Source organism: Microcaecilia unicolor, chromosome 14 (assembly GCF_901765095.1).
Source record: "Microcaecilia unicolor chromosome 14, aMicUni1.1, whole genome shotgun sequence".
In the NCBI taxonomy this organism is placed as follows: Eukaryota; Metazoa; Chordata; class Amphibia; order Gymnophiona; family Siphonopidae; genus Microcaecilia; species Microcaecilia unicolor.
Window position 1 is genome coordinate 10,590,491 of NC_044044.1, and position 16,979 is coordinate 10,607,469.

The 16,979-nt window shown below is 42.5% G+C and overlaps 1 protein-coding gene across 2 annotated transcripts in view; it reads left to right on the forward strand.

Moving 5' to 3' along the window:
* The window catches only part of LRCH4 (leucine rich repeats and calponin homology domain containing 4), a 134,129-nt gene extending 119,117 nt beyond the window's left edge, over nt 1-15,012 (forward strand). Inside the window, exons 17-19 of one of the 2 annotated variants that reach the window (XM_030187256.1) lie at nt 2,510-2,647; nt 3,349-3,426; nt 14,543-15,012. In XM_030187256.1, coding sequence (XP_030043116.1) covers nt 2,510-2,647; nt 3,349-3,426; nt 14,543-14,662 — 336 coding nt within the window. In that variant the 3' untranslated portion in view covers nt 14,663-15,012. Of the gene's footprint in view, nt 1-2,509; nt 2,648-3,348; nt 3,427-8,310; nt 11,451-14,542 lie in introns of those variants that run through there. The other variant, XM_030187255.1, reaches the window with a different exon arrangement.
* Nucleotides 15,013-16,979: the final 1,967 nt, after the last annotated feature.

A 16,979-nucleotide genomic window follows, 5' to 3' on the forward strand; every position in this document is an offset into this window, starting at 1 on the left:
GGAAATAAGTATTTGATCCCTTGCTGATTTTGTAAGTTTGCCCACTGACAAAGACATGAGCAGCCCATAATTGAAGGGTAGGTTATTGGTAACAGTGAGAGATAGCACATCACAAATTAATCCGGAAAATCACATTGTGGAAAGTATATGAATTTATTTGCATTCTGCAGAGGGAAATAAGTATTTGATCCCCCACCAACCAGTAAGAGATCTGGCCCCTACAGACCAGGTAGATGCTCCAAATCAACTCGTTACCTGCATGACAGACAGCTGTCGGCAATGGTCACCTGTATGAAAGACACCTGTCCACAGACTCAGTGAATCAGTCAGACTCTAACCTCTACAAAATGGCCAAGAGCAAGGAGCTGTCTAAGGATGTCAGGGGCAAGATCATACACCTGCACAAGGCTGGAATGGGCTACAAAACCATCAGTAAGACGCTGGGCGAGAAGGAGACAACTGTTGGTGCCATAGTAAGAAAATGGAAGAAGTACAAAATGACTGTCAATCGACAAAGATCTGGGGCTCCACGCAAAATCTCACCTCGTGGGTATCCTTGATCATGAGGAAGGTTAGAAATCAGCCTACAACTACAAGGGGGGAACTTGTCAATGATCTCAAGGCAGCTGGGACCACTGTCACCACGAAAACCATTGGTAACACATTACGACATAACGGATTGCAATCCTGCAGTGCCCGCAAGGTCCCCCTGCTCCGGAAGGCACATGTGACGGCCTGTCTGAAGTTTGCCAGTGAACACCTGGATGATGCCGAGAGTGATTGGGAGAAGGTGCTGTGGTCAGATGAGACAAAAATTGAGCTCTTTGGCATGAACTCAACTCGCCATGTTTGGAGGAAGAGAAATGCTGCCTATGACCCAAAGAACACCGTCCCCACTGTCAAGCATGGAGGTGGAAATGTTATGTTTTGGGGGTGTTTCTCTGCTAAGGGCACAGGACTACTTCACCGCATCAATGGGAGAATGGATGGGGCCATGTACCGTACAATTCTGAGTGACAACCTCCTTCCCTCCGCCAGGGCCTTAAAAATGGGTCGTGGCTGGGTCTTCCAGCACGACAATGACCCAAAACATACAGCCAAGGCAACAAAGGAGTGGCTCAGGAAGAAGCACATTAGGGTCATGGAGTGGCCTAGCCAGTCACCAGACCTTAATCCCATTGAAAACTTATGGAGGGAGCTGAAGCTGCGAGTTGCCAAGCGACAGCCCAGAACTCTTAATGATTTAGAGATGATCTGCAAAGAGGAGTGGACCAAAATTCCTCCTGACATGTGTGCAAACCTCATCATCAACTACAGAAGACGTCTGACCGCTGTGCTTGCCAACAAGGGTTTTGCCACCAAGTATTAGGTCTTGTTTGCCAGAAGGATTAAATACTTATTTCCCTCTGCAGAATGCAAATAAATTCATATACTTTCCACAATGTGATTTTCCGGATTTAATTTGTGATGTGCTATCTCTCACTGTTACCAATAACCTACCCTTCAATTATGGGCTGCTCATGTCTTTGTCAGTGGGCAAACTTACAAAATCAGCAAGGGATCAAATACTTATTTCCACCACTGTATACTATAAAGTGAGAAGTATATACTCTTTTATAACCTCCCGCCTCCAACCTATACATATCTACTCCAACTGACTCAAATTCCTCCCCCGCCCTCCCCCCCCCCCCCCCAAGCTACGGGTCCACTTTAAAGATGGTCACTTAGGTATGTTTCAGTATTCGCCAGTTGGTAGTTAACTCCTATTGGCTGAGTTGCAAAAATGAGGAGAGAGCTTTTGGGCAGATTGGGGATAGCTACGTGCTTCTATGTTGCTTGGCAGATGCTAAAGTAGTAACATATTAAATCGTGGCAAAGAAAGATCAGTTGGTTTATTTCTCTCTACATTCCAAAAATGTATCCTGGCTGTTAGCCATAAAACGTGCCCAACTGTAAGAGGGTCACACCTTATCCAAAAAGGTTTTTGCTGTCTTCCTCCATTTTACTTTATGCACCTGGGTAGTCAAACTTGCAAGAGCCTCTTTTAGTTCACCCTCAGCATCTCTCCTTTATCTTCCTGAACCTCAAAATCTCACACAGGAGCAATAGATACCTTTTCATCAGAAACTAATAAGTTTCCACTATTCTGCTAAAGAAATCCAACCTGCGGGCTTTCATTTAGACATTTTCAGCATGTTACTGCCTATTCCCTCCCCCCCCCCCCCCCCCCCCCCCCCAAATTTCAGTAATATCTAATTTTACAAATGATAAAATAGGACAAAATCTCTATAATCCTCATAGACCATCCTGACCTTGTCAGCTGTTTTTCTTGCCTGTATCGGCTTTTGGTCCAGATATTAATTCATCTAGCAGAATCTACTTCACTAACTCGAGATCAAAGAAAGATTCTCTACCCAAACATCCATTTATAGCACTGATAGCACTTTTAGATAAGTACAAAATGAATGCAGGATCTTAACAGGATTGTGAAAACTCCTCCTCTCTGCAGAACATAGAATCGCGACTGAATATCACTCTGGCAGATGACCTTGGAGAAGCCCTCGCCAATGGTGCAGTCCTGTGCCAGTTGGCCAATCATCTTTGTCCACGCTGTATCGCCTTCATTTATGTGCCCTCACCAGCCGTGGTAGGTGTGGGGAGGGGAAATAAGGGGTACAAGTGATTTTATCTGTATATTATGGGAAGTGGGAAGGGCAAATATGCTGTTAATGCAGTAGTGATGTACATTTTTGTTTAATTTTGCAATAGTGTGTTCTGTTTTTTAATAATGCATGTTAACATGAAACACAACTAAAATGTTCTGCCTGCACATCCCAGCTACTCAGTGAGCATGTGTAGTTATACAGCTGTGTGTTGTACCTCAAACAGTGTTATGGGTGATCGGAAGGACAATTCCGCCACTCTTCAAATGGAATTAGAGAGAATGGGAGAGACAGCTGTCTACTTATCAAGCATTTGATGGGTTCTTGTTGCTCTAATTATATCCCATGGATTGGGGCAATTGGAAACATAGAAATAGAATAATGAAGTCTGCCCATCCATACCATTTACTATCCCTTCCTCTCCCTTTGATATCTTATGTACTTGTCCCAAGCTTTTTTGAATTCAGGAAACAGGTGTTTGCAAATAAATCTCAAATTCTCCATCTGAGCAAAGTCCATCAGTGTTGATGCAACACTGGTATTTCATCCCCACCTTTTTGATTCCACTCTTTGCATTTCTGTCCCCCTTTGAGAATCAGGATCTACCATTGTCATTGACCACTGTCAGCTGTAAAAATAATAAATAAATATCACTCCATGTTCCTTTTGTTCCTTCTCCTTCTAGCCAAAGCTGAATATAATCAAAAGCAGAAAGAATGTGGAGAACTTCCTGGAGGCCTGCCGGAAGATGGGTGTGACAGAGGTAGGCACCGTGCTTGGTTGTTCCCTCTTGCCACCATCAGAAAAGTTTGAGGATGCTGGATAACTGTGCTAGTGGGTAATGCCTATTAGATATGTTGATACATTCCTCTCTGAGGACAAGCTGGATTGCAAGTTCTCACTGATGCATGAAGTCACCACTGGAGCTCAGCACTAGAAATTTTCTCCAGCTTAGATACATCGAGAATCTTTTCAGAAGCCTATAATATCTATATGTCACTTCCCACCTGCCGCTATTGCTCAGAACCTCCTCAGTCTTTCCCTTTTCGTGGAACCAATCAGTCACGTCACCTGGTGCTTCTCGTTAAGACTGTGTTTGCAGTATTTTTAGAGTGGGCAGCCTAGGCACACCAAAAGATAAGTGAATCCCATCTTGTTTAATATTATGATGATGATTCTTCGTCATCTTTTAGAAAAACATGGTCTTTTCAACATACATATATGCTGATGATGTCACCATTTATATCCCATTTTCTAAGGAATTACTTGACATAACTCACATGATTAGTGTAGGGATAAGACTTATGGAATCATGGGCTTCTAATTTCAAACTAAAACTTAACACAGATAAAACTAAGTTCCTATGAATTTTCATAACTTTACTATTAAGAACAAAATGTATTTCCTTGAGTCATCAATGAAAATCTTGGGGTCAAAATATATCATTTCCTCACCCTTGAAAACCAAGCCTCTAAGTTGATCTTGAGTGTCTTTCACTCACTTTGGAAGCTAAAGAGAGTGAGGCCATTTTTCTCTAAATATATACATAGTAACATAGTAGATGACGGCAGAAAAAGACATTCATGGTCCATCCAGTCTGCCCAACAAGATAAACTCATATGTGCTACTTTTTGTGTATACCTTACCTTGATTTGTATCTGTCATTTTCAGGGCACAGACCGTGTAAGTCTGCCCAGCACTAGCCCCACCTCCCGCCACCGGCTCTGCCACCCAATCTCGGCTAAGATCCTTAGGATCCATTCCTTCTGAACAGGATTCCTTTGTTTGTCCCACGCGTGTTTGAATTCTGTTACCGTTTTCATTTCCACCACCGTATCTTTCGTACTTTGGTTCAATATCTTGTCCTCACCAAATTCAACTATTGCAATTCTATCTATGCTGGACTTAAAAGGTGGTCTGCTCAAAAAATTACAAACAGCTCAAAATGCTGCTCGTCTTATATGGAGATCTCCTCGCTTCGCCAAAGCCACTTCTCTTTTATACAAGCTCCATTGGTTACCAATAAGAGAGAGAATATCTTTCAAATTATGTGTTTCATTCACCAAATCCTGTTTGATCAAGCCCCATCATATATGAATAATCTTATTGAATTACCACCTCGTAATGCTGTTTCTTCTTTGAGAGAATATCTTCTCTTACATTTCCCTATCTGTAAGAATGTGATATATAAAACAATTCACTCTGCAAAGTTTTCCTGTCAAGGCACCAAAATTTGTAATTCTCTTCCTAAATCAATTAAGTTTATAGATGATTACCTAACTTTAAGAAGCAAAAACTCTCTTGAAACTCAAGCAGGAGCCATTGTTCTATTTGTGTCCTACTGACTGGTTATTACTTCTTCTGGAGCTAGCTCCAAAGATCTGTGGATGCTGTAGTGCTTTCCGACTCATCATTCAGGACAGGGGATCCCATCTATGTCCTGATCTCCAGTTCCTAGCACTTGCAGCTTGGATGTTGAGAGGAGGGAGTGACCTAATGGTTAGTGCAGCAGGCTTTGATTCTGGCAACCTGGGTTCTATTCCCACTGCAGCTCCTTGTGACCCTGGGAAGTCACTTAACCCTCCATTACCCCAGGTACAAAAACTTAGATTGTGGGTCTCTAAGGAGAGAGAAAGTACCTGCATTTAATGTGTACAGCGCTGCATACATCTAGTAGCGCTATAGAATTGATTAGTAGTAGTAGAGAGGTTATTGGTGGATTCACTGAATGTGCCAGAGAATGTCTCCCAAGTCCTACTGCTTCCAAGAGATATTCCACTAGTAAGACCTGTGGAGGTTTGCTGTCTCGTTTGAGGATAAGGCCTTTTAGGACTGTACCGATTATTTGTATTCAGTTCGGCCCCGAAAACATTATTCGTATTCAGCTGAATATTGATTTATATATGAGTGTGAATAATCCGGTGCTCTTCTGTGCTAAATCCTACTGAAATAAACACTTGATCTCTGATTTCGTGTTGCTCCTTTTTATTATTTATTATGTTAAAGCTCAATGCCTTTTACTTGTATTCAGCTGAATAATATTTTTCATTATTTGTATTTGACCAAATAGTAAAATATGCTATTCAGTATAATTCTAGTGCCTTTAGAAGTCTTACACACACATGAGGTCTTTCAAACCTTTGGTTAGTTCGCTCATGTCTTCTCTGTGTGCTCATCCTTTCAGTTAAGGAAATAGGGTTATTAATTTATTTCTCTAGCTTTTTGGTCCCACCCTGCTTGGGACACTGCTTTGCTATATTCCATTGGTCTGGTATGGATGCAACGGAGAGAAAATTTGTTTTACCTGATAATTTTCTTTCCTTAAGTCCTACCAGACCAGTTCAGAAACCCTCCCTGATTTATTTTGTTTCCTTTATTTCGTTTCCTTTTTTGTGTAGCATCTATCATTTCTTCAGCTTTACATCTTACCTTCGGTGTTCCACATCTCCTGACTTGGTAAAATTATCTGTATGTCAGTTGAGTATGAGCCTCACTACAGATTACAGCTCATGCCGGGTGGCCTCATTGGTTGTTGAGTTTTTAATGTTCTTTGCTACAGATGAGTTGAGCATCATTGCTTGGCTGTTTGAAATATTGAACATTCCAGGCTGCACGATAGCCTTAAGGGGCAAATTGTTCTCTTTCTCTTCCCACAGGCTTAGTGAACTTCAGACCCTAGTAGCTTATTCACCTTAAACCAACTGTTTCACTATGCCTTTCCAGGTGAGAACACTTTGGAGTGAAAGAGAGCCTTGTTTTTCCATTTTCTTGCAGTTCATGTCCTTTATTTATTTACAGAGCCTTGATATACTGCCAAATGCTATGGGGAATGGCTTCAAAACAGTGTACAACAAACAGTGCGACATGGAGGGGTTTAGGCTACAATGAGGGGTAGTGTAAAGTGCAAGGTTCAGCGAGGAGTTGAGTAAGCAAGAGTAAAAAGATGAGTCTTTGGGAGGTTTTGAATACACAGTAATAAGATCCTAGGCGAAGAGCAGAAGGTAGCGCATTCGGAAGCTTTGGTCCAATATAACTGATGGCACAAGCCCTAGTGGATTCTAGATGAATGACAGAGGAAGGGAGTAGTGCAAGTAACCCTGCTTCAGAAGACTGTAGTGCACGGGACGACGTGTATGATACAGAAAGTGAAAGTGCCTTGGTGCTTTGTAGCTTTTACTACATGAGACGTGGGGTAAGGAATAATATATTGTAGAGGAATATATTCGAGTTATTCCCCAAGTTTTCCACGTCATCACTGTGACCCCTGATGCAGGTGCTAGTCACCGAAACACGGCCCGTGTCGGGTCTTTTTGTCAAGGCTCATTCATTAAAGAACTGTGTTCCATTTTTAAAGGCCCGTGGTGCTGTTTTTTTTGTTTGGACTTTAGTTTGTACTTTGTTCCCTCTCTTTTGTTATATTAAATACCAGAACTAAAATCTTAACCTGGATTTGCATAAAAAGTGGCAACCAATGCTTATGAATGAAGGAGTGATATGGTCAAATGGTATAGCGCAGTGAAGAAGACAGACTGCAGTGGATTGCACCACTGACATATCTGTTTGCCAGTTAAACTTGAGCCTGGCTATAGACTATGGCCTTGTGGCCTCATGGACTGTTATGTTTTCAAAGTTTATTATTACAGTTTTGAGCATCATTGCTTGGCTAGTTGAAATAGTGAACATTTCAGGCTGCATGATAGAAAAGGGCACTACTTTTTTTTTCTCTGCCTCCTTCCGCTGGTAGATGGACATAATCCATTCCTTCTGGACTGGTCTGGTAGGACTAAAGGAAAGAAAATCATCAGGTAAGATGTAATTTCTTCTTCCTACTCCTTGGAGCAGGAAAATGCCTCTGTTGTGTTCTGGATAGGTGAAGAAAAACCCTCTTTTGAAACTGATGGGGCTAGGGAACCATGATCCTCAATATATCTAAGCCAGAAAAGCTTTCCTGTGCTGGGCTGCGTCTGTGATATTGCTCATCAGTGACAACTTGTATCTTGCTGCCCATGGGGAACACCTGCTACAGGTAGGCTACTTAATTATCACTGTCTTTCTAAGGAGGCATGGGACCAGGATGCTTTGCAGCTGCATCTACCTACCTTAACTCTTACCATCCACATGAGGCCAGTGTATACACACAGCCTGATTGGGCTACTCAGGGCCGTCGAGAGATAGGGCCAGCCCCCCACTCGTTTTGCCCCTTACCTTCCTGCGTCTGCTTCTCCCTCGGTCTGTCACTCTCCTGTTCCTGTGTGCAGGGACCCAGGTTATCGCATTAACATAGTCACCCAGGTCCCGACACACAGGAGCAGGAGAGAGGCAGACCGAGGGAGCAGAACCTTCTGCCTGCCTCTGGAAGCCTTGCTGGTGCTGGCCAGGCCTGGGGAATCTTGCCCCCACCCCCCACCCCCTTGACAGCCCTGGGGCTACCTCATATCAGTAGTAGGTGACCCAAATAGGTGGTATAGCAAAAATCTAATGGCTGCTGAGCTCTGTATTTGAGCACACTTCTTTGGCAGTTAGTATGGTGCTTTAATGTTACTGTAAGCGTATTCTGTGTAAAATGTGTGGCTTTTACTGTGTCAATACCTCTGATTTTGTGTTCTTTTTTCTCCTTTGTATTTTGTTTTGCTGACCTTGCAAACAGGTCGACCTCTGCTTGCCCTCTGACATCCTGCAAGGCGTTGTCTGCAACGTAGAGAGAACTGTATGGGCCCTGCTGCGAGCGGGGGGAGGAGGAGGCAGCCCAGTCCCTGCACCCCGGCCCCCCTTCGCTGTCCACTGTGCCGGCTTCAGTGCCTTCTATGTCCTCGTCATGCTGCTGCTCTATGTGGCCTACTGCAAGCTATTTGTCTTCTAAAATGCCTGAGATCAACCCTGTGGCAACCTTCCTAGTCAAGAGTGGGATGGAATGGGCGGAGGTCATCAGAGCTGGAGAACGGGTAGTCTTAGTTTCCAGAAACTTCCAGCCAAGGATAAGCAAGTGCCAGTAGGGATCATGGATGTTTCTTCAAGGTGCTGCAGTGAGTAGCTAGGCTGAAAAAAAAAATGAGGCACTTGGCTGAGGTGTGGCATAGATTTTGGCCAACTATGGGGACTGCTCTTGCGAGAGTGTTTTCTACTGTATAACCAAAATGCCATAGGATGGCATCTGTATTGTGCGACTTGTCAACAGCACGTTTGACTATTTAACAGTTGAGACAAGCTATGCAAAAAAAAAATATTTATTGAATTCAAACCACAGACAGGTTTTCCATCTGAATGCCATACAGCCAGCTTTTGCTAGTCCTGTTTTGTTTTTTGGTTTTTTTTTTTTTCTCCTGTCTGCTTCAGGATCTGTGCTGTGCAGGGCAATGCTGTTCAGCTCTCCTTGCAGTTTGAGCTGTGGACTAATTGTAGCAGGGAAAGGAGGGGCACATCTGAACTAAACAAGGCACCTTACAGCTGTCTGCTTGTGGGACAGAGCACATGTTGCAACAGTTGCTGTCCTTAGGAGAATATCCACTTTCTACTCAGGACCACAGCCCTGTTATTTAAAAATATTTGACACTTAATTTGTTTAAGCTAGTTTGTTTGCTTTAAGCCACTCACCTGCATGTCTCTCCATAAAAAGAGTAACATGTTTATTGCACATGAAGAGGAGGTTGATGGATTTGTGTAAGGTTCTATGTGACTCCCTGGCCACTGTGAATCCACTGTTCAGTGAAGGGATGCAGGTGCCCCGGCACCTGTCCACCATCCCTATTTAGTTCAGATAGAAAAATGCAAATAGGAGCACTTCACAGTTTGCCACCGCTGCCAGGAACTACAGTTAACCTACAAGGTCTGAACCTTTTCAGATGTTCCTCGGTGTCGTAGGCTCATTCCAAGCTGCAGCTGTCTTTTGGCTTGTTGCTCTTGTGCCAGTCAGAAGATTATTTATAATACAGAGAATCCTTTAAATAATGAAAGGGTACAATAAGCACAATGCTTTAGTACTGTCCAGAAGCTGTATATGTATTTTTAAGTGTTCTGGATATGCTATAATTGTCTTTTCTGTTTGTACATTTGGCTTTTGAGGTTCCTCTCTTGGAGAAGTCCGTCTTTTGTTTGTTTTCTAAATGCCACTCTGTTATTTTCGGAATACCAGACATGAGTTACTGTGTTCCCATGTTGTAAAAACTTAAAATTTATCTTACAAATACCAATCACTTGTTAGTAGTGATTGAGATCTTAGAATAAAATAGCCATTTTGTGTCTGTTAGATTATAGCTATGGTCTGCCTAGCTAAAACTGACCAGGATTAAACCAATGAGCCTGTTACATGCTAAAATAACTATGCACATATCATCTAGTCCTGTTACTGGATTACATAGGGGGAAGAATTTTGTGCAGAGTGATACAGATATACTGGAATAACCCGATACCTATTGCCCAGCCCAAAGAGAAATGTATGCTGAGCTGTGCAAATATACTGGCATAACCTCACAGCTGTCTAGTCTCACCACTGGATTACACAAGGGGAAGGATTTTTAGTGCTGAGCCAGGGAAAAATTCTGGAGTATAGAAACTTTCTGTTTAGTATCTTTAGACCTTGTTTTGGGCATGTCTCTTGGGGGGATATGTTAACCAAGTAAATTGGTGTACAAGATTCTACCTGCTTAACCTTGAACAAGATAATTCTGATTCTATAAGAAACATAGAGCATATTTTTAGTATGAAACAGATTTTCCAGTGCTAGATGCGTTGTAGAGTTGGGGGGTATTAGAGAAGGCATTAGGTTTTTAAATTCTGGGAAAAGAGATTCCCTTCCATGCTGTGCCTTCCACTGTGAGCCAGGCCAGCAGTCTGGCTGCTTTTTGTATGAGCTGCCAGAAGCTGCTCTGGCTAGTTGCAGGGTATTCTTCAAAGCTTATGAAGGCTGTGTGCACAGTGACAGCAGCTATATAAAATCCAAGCCAACTGCAACGTTCATGTGAGAGTTTCAGCACGTATGTACTTCATATTCTGGAACTTCTTTCACATGCATACACCCCTTGTATGTTATCACACTTATAAAATGTCCTGAGATTGAAAATTATGCATTGTTTCCTTTTCAGATTCTAAAAGCCTAAATCTCCAAGCTACCCCTACCACTGGTGGGTGCCCAGTGGCACATATTGAGTCCAACACAGTCACTAAAGGACATGCTCTAGAGGTCTTCCCCCCCCCTCCCCCCAAAGCACGATAAAAGGAGGGAGGGATTTTCATTTACTGAAGCACCACCAGACACCATCATTTATATTTAACTTTTATCAGTGAAGGTGTTCTTCCTTGACCTCTTTTGAACGAAGAGTACAAATATGAAGAAAGGGCTTTGTATGACACTAATCTGATTCTGCGCTGTCCTGAGCTGAGCGCAGTGCTGCGTTTTCACCTTCCAGCACTCTCGCTATTGTCGTGATATATTGGGACAGGAGCTAGCAAACCAGAATTGGCCTTAACTTCTTCTGACCTGGATTTAGTCTCTGCATTAAATGTTTTGCTGCCTTAACCTTATTAAATTATAAATTTTATATATATAATACACACCCACATACACATATTAATATATATATATTTGAAGTAACAGATCTGTTAAGTGTACAGATGTAAATATTACCACATACCTCAAGGCTATCTTGGTCACATGACTCATTTTTGTAATTTTCCCTCCTGTTTCTCTTACTGCTTGATTCTTTGCTGTGTATTTAAAAAGCCTGAGTCTGTGGCCTTGCTCCATGTAAAATGTTATAATCCTGTATAGAAATGAAGGCACATGTGAAAGGGTCTGTGTTGTGTGTGTTTCTGTGCTTCTGTTGTGTGCTGCTTTATTTGACTGACGGTCTTAAAAAGGTCTAATTTGATACCACATGCATGAGTAGATTGCCCATATGGGCAGTGCAGATTTATTACATTCTGTTGCCCTTGGGCTTCTAATAAGATGGCTCTGTGAAGTATTAGACTTCATCGGGTTGTTCCTCTATGGTGTATTCCTAGTAGTATTTCAGGACTGAAGATCCCTAAAATGCTTTCCACCAGGCCTTAAATCAGTGGTTCCCAAAGTTTCTCTGGTCACGGCACCTCTAGGCTACACATTTCCTCTCAAGTCTCCCCCCCCCCCCCCCCAGCCACCAAATGGTATTCAGTCCTACCTTTGCTGGCGGGGATGGCCAAGCCCCGCCAGCTGAATGCGGTCCACTGTCCGAGGCCTGAACTCCAGAGCAAATCAATGACATATTTCAGCCTCTGACACCAGTATTCCCACACATGCCCTTCTCTACCCCCCTTCCATCCAGCTTCTGCCCACCTGAGCAGGAAAAACTAATACTGTTTCCCCTGGCAACAGTTTCCGCCTCCTGTGCTCATGTGACTTCTTGGGTAAACTGTATCTATGGGAACCCCCGAAGGACAATCAGAGCTGCTCTCATTTGGAAGGTTGCTTTCCTGCAAGTGACGGTTGTAGGCCGCAGGATCAGCACTGAACTTCCTGTGCTGTCCATGGTGAGCTTGGGAGCAAGGCGACAGGGGGCTGCGAGTGAGTGTCTCTTCTGGAGTGACTCGGCAGTTTCCCCTTGGTTGGAAATTGCCAGTAGACAATGCAGCTAAACTCATCACAGCATCCCAGGATGAGGATAAAGTTGGCAACCCTTCTTGGTCCTGCTGTGTCTTCCTCGGGTTTGTTTTTCAACTAAAGAATGGTCTGCAGAGTAGTTGACCCAACAGGGCCACAAGTGAAGGTGGCACACTGGAGTTGGGGCCCTAAGCAGCAGCAGCAGCGGCTTGGGTGGCAGCAGGAGGGAGGTGAGGAAAATATGCTGCGGCACCCCTGCAAATTCACTACAGCAGGTGCCTAAATATAACTGGAGAAAAACAAACTTTGGGACTGTTACTAAACTTCTTGTACACTTGGAGTAGTCATAGTGTATCTACAAGAGATTAAAGTGTTAAATAGTAAATAAAAATACAGCATTAAACCACTTTATAAGCACCCTTTCACCTATGTTATGTAATTTGCTAATCTTGGCACTAGCTTCTGCCTACCAATCCAATGGCAAACAAGGTTTAGGCTGGGTCCTGACCCACAGTTTGGGAAGCTCTGCTCTACATTTTCAGTGTAAAAGAACAATTATAGAAATATTCACTTAATATCAAAAACCTAATAGTCTTGATTTTCATAAATCTTCACACGTTGTGATTCAGTACATGGTGGAAACCTGTTTTATAGCAGTTAAAAAAAAAAAAAAAAAGGCCCCAACACAAGGAAAGCAAAAACTCAATTCACAGAAACACAGCCTCCTGTTTATACCTAATAAAGTGATAGTAATGTGTATATAGAGACCCTCAGTTATTACCCATGCTGCAGTATATTTCCTTGTGAAATAAGTTGCTGTGTGAGACATTAAACATTAGATCATAACCACTATTCTGCAGTATTTAAAACAAATTGGGGATATTTTACCATTGCAATAAATGAAAATGTGCCCAAAATATGCATGAAAATATACTTGAGTCCCATACACACGTAGTTTAATAAAGTTCCACAACTTACATACTAAACAATATAATGAAACACTTAACTGAATGTCCAAACGGTATCACCCAATATGCACTGTTCCTCTGCCCCTAACGATCAATAAATTTAACTCTGAGGCTTCTGATATCCAATATTGACTGGATAAATGTCATGTCAGGAAATCCCAGGGAAGTAAAGTTCCTAGATTAAATAACTGGTTCATGGAGCAGCTTATAGGGGAAGCTGTTTTAGATGTAGACCATAGTGGAATGCAGGACTTGGTGCAAGAGGTAACTGTGTTGGGACTGATTGGCAATAGTGTATGTTAAATTTGAGCTAATAAACTGGAATGAAGACACTAAGGAAATGTACTGCTTCAGTATTTAACTTTCAAAAGGGCAACTATGATAAAATGAGCATGATTTAACAAACAAAAAAAAAGCTAAAAGGAACAGATGCAAAGGTTTCAAGTTTAAATCAGGCGTAGATGACGCTTTAAGATACCATCCTGGAAGCCCGGACAAGATATATTCCATATATCAAAAAAAAGTGGAAGGAAGCTGACATGGTTTAAAGATGAGATGAAAGAGCATATTAGAGCCAATAGAACATCTTTCAAACAATGGAAAAAGACACAAATGAAGAAAACAGGAAGCAGCATATGCACTGGCAAGTTAGACGTAAAAGGACATTGATAAAGCTAAAAGAATTTGAAAAGAAGCTTGCTATAGAGACAAAAAGATTTTGAGGTACATTAGAAGCAGAAAGTCTGTGAAGGGAGTTGGACCATTAGATCATCAAGAAGTGAAAGGAGCACTCATGGAGGACAAGGACATAGCAGAGAGACTAAATTTTCAACCCCTTTTGCAACTTTTGGAGAGAAAAGGACATGCTAGACTCCAAAGGTAACATTCCAGTTGAATAGTAACAACACAGCTTGGCTTTTGTCTGTAATGTCTGAGGCCGCGTACCAAAAACAACTTGCTTCAGTTAGGCTAATAGATTTTATGAATACTATTTATCTCTCCAGAATGTATTTTTGGGGCTTACCTTTAATGATGAGTTTCAAAATCCAGGCCTAGGTTGCCTGGAGTTAACTATATACTTAACGTTAGTTGGGATAGGGAATCCCTTTAATTAGGAAGTAGGTTAGCCATACATCCTGATAAAGAGCAACCATGGCTGTGGAAGCTAAAGCTGCATTCTTCTGCCTTCACCAATCCATGTCAATCAGTTGGAAAGGAGAGGCTGCAGGTAGTGGTTGCTTTTATCAATGGTTTTATTTTGCATAGATAATAGAATTTCTTAAATCTGCTTTCTGCCCTTCTGTGTGCCAATTCTTTTCTCCTTTTTTCCCCCCCTACAGGAGGCACTGTGCCAGCCCCAGCACATCCTGGAAGATGAAGGCCTGACCCGTGTAGCTGTGACAGTCCAAGTACTGCTGGACAAGTGCCAGACTGCCCCCAGAAAGCTTCTGAACCCCTAGGCTGGCATCCAAAAATGCTGTCACAAGCTTTTGGAGGGTGGGGGGGAAGGGAACCTTTTTCTTATGTTGCAGGAATCGTCGTTTCTGCACCCCAGGACCAGTTGTGCTTGGGCTTGCTGTAAGTGGGGGACTGCCTAAGAGGCCAGTAGGTTTACTAAAGTAGTAAACTCTTGTTTTTATGTCCTTTATAATTTCTGTCACCTTTTCTCCAACTAAAGTGTTCCCGGTACAACATGGGGCATCTGCTACTCTCTCAAAAATATCTTCCTTTAATGCTGAAGCTCTGAGCCATGAGAGTCGACTGTTAGATATTGCTATCGTGGAGCCTCTAACAGCCATATCATAGCTGTCATTTGCAGCACGAATCATCTGCTTAGAACAATCTTCAAAATGTGCTAAAATCAAGTGGAAAGAAGGTTTGTTATCGTCTGATAATCCTTCCACTAACTGATTCAAGTTATCCATAATAGTATGTAAATATTGTACATAATGATAATTATGCACTGCAATGTGAGCAGCGAGCATGAAATTTTGGTACATTCTTTTACCCATTAAGTCTATAGATTTAAGGCCCTTGTTTGGAGAATAAGGCGTACGGTCTTTAGATGTTTTGTTCTTGCTCATTGCACATTTGACTATCAAAGAAACATGACAATTGTTGCTTGCCATCTCCTAAAACTTCTTACACTCAATATTTATTATCTGAATTTCGTTTAGTTGGGCTAATTGAATTAGGAGTTGACCAAATGGATATGTACAGGTCTTGAAGTATTTCATCTATAGGGAGCCGCAATACTCTCCTTATGAAGGTCATATAATGGACATATAATAACTCTTCTACGATTCCCTAATGTGTCTGTACACACGAACCTTATTCTACCACAACATTACTGTATTTGTTCATACCGGAATTAGTGAACGCCTTTACGGTACTATGTAAGCCACATTGAGCCTGCAAATAGGTGGGAAAATGTGGGATACAAATGTAACAAATAAATACTTAAAAACTTGTTTTAATAAATTATTAACTGAGGGACTGTACAGAGGCTTCAGAAACAAAAAGCTCATTATCCAGTGTCTCCAGTAATCCCCCAGGAGGCCTTTCCTATAGATTAAGATGCCACCATGAAGACTTCAGCTCCTGGCAGATAGTAGGTAGACTTTAGGTATAAATACTTCATTGTTCACATGGGTTGTGGCGCAGGTGGGTGAAAGAGGGGTTGGTGGTTGGGAGGCGAGGATAGCAGAGGGCAGACTTATACGGTCTGTCCAGAGCCAGTAATGGGAGGCGGGACTGGTGGTTGGGAGGTGGGAAGTACTGCTGGGCAGACTTGTACGGTCTGTGCCCTGAATAAGGCAGGTACAAATCAAGGTAAGGTATACACATATGAGTTTGTCTTGTTGGGCAGACTGGATGGACTGTGCAGGTCTTTTTCTGCCGTCATCTACTATGTTATGTTACTATCTTTTCTGTGGGGAAATAAACACCTTTCATCTGCAGAATGAGACTTAGGCCAGGGAGACGAGGCTACACCTAGAAAGACTATCCTGATTCCTTCCTCTCTAGCATGGTGCAAGAGAATTGCAGCTTAAGGCACTAGCTGCTGCTCCTTAGCCAGTTGGACTGTCCCTCTCTGACAATATGATGTCAAAAAAGGAGCACTTCATAGTCTGAGGTGGAAACATTTGAGACACAGAAAGGCCATAAGAACTGGAGAAAGCATGCAGCTACTTCAGAGGGATCCCCCTTAGGTGGGTGAGACCTAAAGCCTAGGACTAACCCAAGAGTACCTTGAGGGTTGGGGAATCATCTGAGGGGGAAAGCATGGGATGGACACACAAGATTCCTCAGTAGGGTGGAAATGTGAAAGTGAGGTTAAGATTTGAGTTGATATGGATTGTGTTAAGGGCTGGACATGCCTAGAAGGCTTTATTTGGGGTGGGGATCACATTCAATTCAGATCTTGTATACTGCTAAAGTCCCCTGTTCGGTGTGGTTTACATCATCTGAGGGTCTTAGCTGGATGCATTGTGATGGGTAAAGCATTGGTTGAATACAGTTCTGTGATTACAATCTAGTGTAACTCTATAGAGTATGAGATGAGTATGAGAAGGAGTCTGGGGCTAGTTAGAGGTATGTGGTGGGAGTGTCCTGTTGTGGTCTTTGGATGGGAGGAGCCTGGCTGTGGTGTGGGAAAGGGTTGTGACCACATTTAAAGTGCTTGAGGGGGATTCAGTTGAGCTGATTAGCCCATACAGGCTGTGTTTCTGCTGGAAATTCACAGACCCTCACTAGACCTGCTTAGGATGAAAAGGA